We start from the raw sequence: 6,070 nt of genomic DNA, 5'->3' as shown, positions 1-6,070 counted from the left end.
AGCCAATAAGGAACACATCAGACACTGTTTACTATTTGAGTTCACTAAGGGCAGTAGTCGGCCTTGATCTGCAGCAACATTACGCAAGTGTATGATAGGATGCAATTGACGAAACCACATGTCGTCGCTGGTTTTGAAAATCCACGGAAGTCGACTGAAGCTGTCAACTACGGTCTGGACGTTCATTAATGTTTTCCGAAGAGGATCTGCTTCAAGGTACATAACAGTCAGTCCGAATCCAACTGTAGAACAATTAGTGGAAACCTTCCATGTATATAGGATGACAGTGGAAAGAAGGCTTGTGGCGCTAGGAGCTGAGGGCAACTCACCGAAAGGGGTGAATCACGACATACATTTCCTTCCTTTCCCGGTACAAAAATGACCCCTTCTTGACACGGATTGTCACAGTAGTTGACAAGTGGGTTCTGTACCAGGAACGTGAAGCGTATGTCTTATTTCTGAACTGCCTTCAAACAAGAACTTCATCCCAAGATGGTGGTGCTAGTGTATGTGCAAGGCATAATTCATTGGGAGGTCCTGGAATCTAACCAAACTATTAATGTAACCTCCTTCTGTCGAACAGCTAGAGAGACTGCAATAATCACTGCAGTCGAAGCGGCCAGGTTGCCAAGGAGTTATCATCCAACACGATAACGCCAAGGCACATATTGCTGCGATGACACGTCAGAAATTAATGGATTTTGGTTGGGAGGTTTTACCCCAGCCGCCTTTTTCCCTGCCTTGACCCTCACGAACTTTCATTTTTTTTTTTTTCTTTCTTAACTTTGGAAACCTCCCAACCAGACTTGGAGTTGATTTCACAGCCTTCACTAGGAAAACGTTTCTTGATGTGAAGGCTGTGAAATCAACTCCAAACTTACGAATTTTATCGGGGTAAGGTTCATCTCCCGGAAAGATGGTAAGAGGTGATTGACCACGCTGGCCATTATACACGGTCCTAAGAAAGTTACATTTTGAGTTCTTCGCAAGTTCCACATGCACACCAATCTCAGGTAAAACTTTTTCACGTACCCGGTATTATAGATATAACCTAATCTATTTTTTAAACATAAAAAACAATTAATCTAGGGTGGAGAGATCTGACCCTCTTTTTGTATTTGGTGTAACCCATCTTTGCGCCAACATTTGTTTTTAGTCGAGAATCTACATTGTATTTCTTTTTTCTTTTTTTTTTAAGTACTTTTGTCTCTTAAACACTGCAGCTTACAAGAGCGTAATAAATATTATTCTGAAACTAAACGTAAACACATACAGACATTGCCAAGACAAAACCAACGTTGAGATTGTAACATAACGCATACCCTTGCTTCAATAATGCAAACAATGTCACACATGTAACTATTTACGATAAATGTAAGGTAGAATTACTTCGACGGTTTCTGCTATTAGTTTAGTTTAAAATGTAACTTAAATTCAATACATATATCATTCACATGAAAAAAAGTGCGGTGAAATTTAACCCCCCCCCCTCCTTCCTTGGTATAAACAATGGCAGATACGGGCTTCTAGGGTTAATAGCTGAAAGTGATTTTTGAATTGTACAGTCAGTGGCAAAAGTTCTTTCCGTTTGATGAAATTAGTTTCGTAAACACCTTCAAAATAGGACAATTTGGGTTCAGTTTTCATTAAATTAAAAAGAATTTACGTTTCAGCCATATCGCCGTTATTCCCAGAATAAATTTTACCAAACGGAAAGAAATTTTGTCGTTGACTGCACATCTGGCAGCATAAAAAAAAAGTGAAAGTAATTTCAACGGAAGAATCAGAATCATCATAAAGTACCTAAGTTGAATACATCTTAGTCAATGATACGACCTTTTTGTATTACCTGTGTAAACACTATCAGAAACACAACTTCTGCTTTAGGACAAAAAAAGATTAAACGAACCAATAAAATGCCAAACAATCTTTATTGTATTATTTAAAAATACAATATTTATAAATATAAGAAACAATAAAGGAATAACCATCGACACAACATTAAATCTCTGAAAATACAAAACATTTAATTTATATATACATATAAATGAAGAACTGCTATGTGATATTGGTCCACAGAGAAAATTATTTTCCACAACAAATAATGTGTGTATTATAGACCTATTACTAGTAATAAATAACTTATTCTTTGTTGTTTTATACGCAACTGAAAATAAATTCTACAATTAATACTTTGTGGTGACTATGAACAGGTTGTAATAATTGAGTGAAAAGGTTGGCAATGTTGTAAGGCTTTGGAAATCCACTTCTGGCAACGAGGTGCACTTCACAAGTGCTCCCACCGGAGAACGAACGCTCACAGGAAGAACGTGAGTTACCCACTCAGATACTCCTCACTTACTGTTGATCAAATTTTTGACAATTTTTAATTTTGTTTTATTTAGATCACGTAAAAGATTACTCTATAAGACATCTGTACACCGGTAGTTGCATACTGCAACGTAAATTTCCTTATTAAAATCATTACCCCCTCCTCTCCCCGTAGCAAGTATGTTGTAGGATGGACGACTGCTGCGAGGGTCAGTTATCTCAATTCTAACTTGGGGAGAGTTGGTAAGTGTCTGGTAAAAAAAAAGTTTGTAAAAATGAAACCTTTAAGTTTTACGTCCCACGGTTAAGCGGTGTGGGCTAAACGAGACGGTGATTATGAGAAATGAATGAAATGGGAAATGGTGGAATGAAGAAAGTAGGAGCAAATGGGGAAACCCACGCACACGGTGTTTGTCCACCACAAAGTTTACTTGACGCGAGCTGAGATCGAACCAGGGACCCCACGCACCAAAGGTGGACCCTCTATCACTGAGCCACCACATCACTGGAAGGAAGTATTATATCCAATAGTCACAGCTGAATTGATATCCCGTTCAGCCAAACATGTGTCCACCCTGTACATCCAGATTATAGAACTAAGGAGTTCGTCAGCCACTATTACTCATGTTTTCAATTATTCTCCTCTTGTCAACCTCACATGCTCAAGTAGGTGTTGATGAGCTTTAGAGCGTTACAATAAAAGAAAAGCTAAATGAAATGATTTGGGTGTTAGTGATAGCCAGTCTTACTCCAAAGACGTTGTGGAATCAATTCAGATCTTACTACGAGTGGACGCTGCCGAGAGACGGGACAAATTGAACAGTATTCGTTGCAGAAAATATTCTTACTCAGTCATTTTGCATGAAATCCGGCGTACAGATTTTGTGAAGAAAATATGTTTGATTTTATACACTTTTTTTTTTTTTAAGGAGATCTTATCAATGAACTTTCTGTTGCTATTAAAGTTTGCTATTTCAGTTTCACGTTTACATTCCTTAAGCTACAATTTATACATATTTGATTTCAAAATACTGGAAACTCTTTTCCACATTAATTTCAGAAAGTTAGAATTTCTGAAAATGCGATTTACTTAATGTCATAAAAAAAAAGAACGTTTTTCTTAATTGGTAGTTTACCATACTTTGATCCGCGCTGTACTTCCTACCAAGTATTTTACTTTTACTCGCGCTCAATTTCTCTGATTACTAGGGTTCGGATTTCTATGAACTGAAAGTTTCCAAAATATGCCTTAAAATGGCAAAATATGACCTAAAAATCTCCAGCGAATGTCAAATAATTCCCATACTAGAAAAATACCTCTACGCTCCGTGAAGAAAAGAAATGGGTCTTGTCATAAGTACTAACTATCAGTGATGATTTCATAGGTTGATCCTGGGGCAAATCCCCCCGGGATCCCGTGCTGAATGTACATTACCAGTATTTTTGCAATGCTACGTTCACTACCCGTGTATTTAGTCTCTCCCCGGATGTAGATGGAAATATTTTCTATCAATATGCAACAAAGAAAATGGACTTCAGGTATCACTGCCAGGGATGAGAAAGATAAGTGATACGTTCAGGTGATTTCTCTTTCCAATGTGGTTCATACTACACAACGTCAAGAACGTTGCCTTTCACATTCTAGTTTTGCTTTAAATTGCGTTACACAAGGCCAAATGTTTCTATAAAAAAAGTTGTAAATAACTTCGTTGGTAATACTTACAAATATATTTCTAAATAATAAGTGAAACTCCCCTAAAGTATGACCAAAAATATGCTTTTACATCACTGGCAAAAATCTGGTACAAATATGAATCTTTATGACCAATAAACCGTACTTTTGTGTTCACAAGAGAAAGAAATGTGTTTATATTTAACTACACATGTTAAAAAGATACCAGGATAAAAATATGACATTCATAGAAATCCGGACCTTACTAATTACTATATCTTAAAAATATGGTTGCCAGAAGTGATTTATTTGGACTCTTCCTCTCACTCTGAATAATATCACAATATTAAATGCTTCATGAGGTGTAACAGTTAATGTGCTATGAATGTTAAGTGCACTTTTTAAAACCCTGTTTTTGTCTATTATTCAAAAGTACGCATTACACAAATGCCTGATCACCAACATAAAAGAAAACTATTTGACTAAATCCTTTCCCCCACCCGATAAAGCTTTTTAAAAAACTGTCCCGGTTAACAGTAGCAGGTACTTAATGGTGCACACTTGCGATGTCCTCTCACGCATTCCTTACAGGCACTGGGAAGTTACCCTCCGTCCATTCAATTAAGTTATGCTCTGGCATCTGGGAGGCTTCTAAATGCTCCTTCAACAACATCTGAGAGAAATTCATATGCATCTGGCACGCTTCATTTTCTTTGGTTGGATCATTACACAAACGAGATAAATCTGCGACAAAGAAAACCGAAAAATGACATTTTTACTAACATCACAAAGTAAAGAATGATTCTACTATAACAAAACATTCAAACGTTATTTTCAACTGGGAATCAAAGGGTACAAACAAACGAAGACATATCGCACACCCGGTGGAACACTGTTACAAGTCAAAAATACACATTTATGGGAACATAATTTTTAAAGTTTTTTTTCCTATCAAAATCGCCCCCTGAAATACTTGTGTTTCTGCCATCTAGTGGTTAATTTGTTTAGTTACGTTTATGCAAAAATACCATCAAGTAGAGCTCGCTTCTCTCTCTCTCTTCTCTTTTGATCGATGATCTCAAAATTTCCCTTATTTGAGTTGTAACACTCTTCCACCGGATGTGCGATATAGTAATGAAAGAAGAGAACAAAAAATTTAAACTTATATTTACACATCAAATCCTCCGTACATGCGAATTAAAAAAAAAATAAAAGAATGAAATGAAATCTTTAAGTTTTATGTACCACGGTATTGGCGGCTAGACTAAAGGAGACGGTGATGATTAGAAATGAATGATATGGTGGAATTAAGAAAGTGGAAGGAAACGGGAGAAAACCGAGGAAACCTACGCACACGGTGTTTGTCGACCACAAAGTTCACTTGGCGGGACTGGGATTGAACCCGGGACCCCATGCACCAGAGCTAAAACTGAGCTACAGATGAGAATTCAATAATATACAAAGAGTGAAAAAGTGAATGACCCTGGATCTCCGGCATACCATGTTGATACATTAACCACTACGCCGCCCAGAACAGCCAAACACTCTGCATCGCAGGGGTTAACGTATTGGCACGGTAGGCTGGAGAGTCCGGGTCCAGTCAATCACTTTTTCAGTCTGTATGTTATTAAACAAAGACGTACTTTCATACTTGGTACTCGAATTCGCCGTCGTAGACATTTACAACAGACTCGAAAGAATAAACTATGTATAAAATACCTACATGGATATTTTCTAGAACCTCGAACAAAATCCTCTTATATATCGCTTCTACTTTATGAATATATATCGCAACCTGTGAATATATTTCTTTTATATGGTCTTACCTCGAAGGATGGCAGATGCCCACAGCTGAACGTGGACGTCAGGAATCTTGCTGGCTAAATGCATGGCAGGTGTTACCATATTCATGCTCTCTCGACTGTTGCCCAGCGCCAAGAAGATATGACCAAGTAGAACAAGCGAGCAAGAGGTCAATCGATTCAAATCTTCCGCATTCGCCATTTTCAAAGTTTCTCGCAGGTACCGTCTAGATGGAGATTAAAAAAGAGGCATAATTGAAGCAAA

The 6,070-nt window shown here is 37.5% G+C and overlaps 1 protein-coding gene across 1 annotated transcript in view; it reads right to left on the bottom strand.

Moving 5' to 3' along the window:
• Window positions 1-1,912: 1,912 nt before the first annotated feature.
• Window positions 1,913-6,070, bottom strand: part of LOC145687828 (MAU2 chromatid cohesion factor homolog) — a 71,158-nt gene continuing 67,000 nt past the window's right edge. The window contains exons 9-10 of the mRNA XM_081761280.1: window positions 5,830-6,032; window positions 1,913-4,747 (exon numbers count right to left, since the gene is read on the bottom strand). Of these exons, the coding sequence (XP_081617406.1) occupies window positions 4,578-4,747; window positions 5,830-6,032 (373 nt within the window). The 3' untranslated portion in view covers window positions 1,913-4,577. The remainder of the gene's footprint in view (window positions 4,748-5,829; window positions 6,033-6,070) is intronic.

This window comes from Thermobia domestica, chromosome 6 (assembly GCF_964235325.1).
Source record: "Thermobia domestica chromosome 6, izTheDome1.hap1.1, whole genome shotgun sequence".
In the NCBI taxonomy this organism is placed as follows: Eukaryota; Metazoa; Arthropoda; class Insecta; order Zygentoma; family Lepismatidae; genus Thermobia; species Thermobia domestica.
The sequence above is the reverse complement of the archived record's forward strand: the minus strand, read 5'-3'. Positions and strand labels throughout refer to the sequence as shown.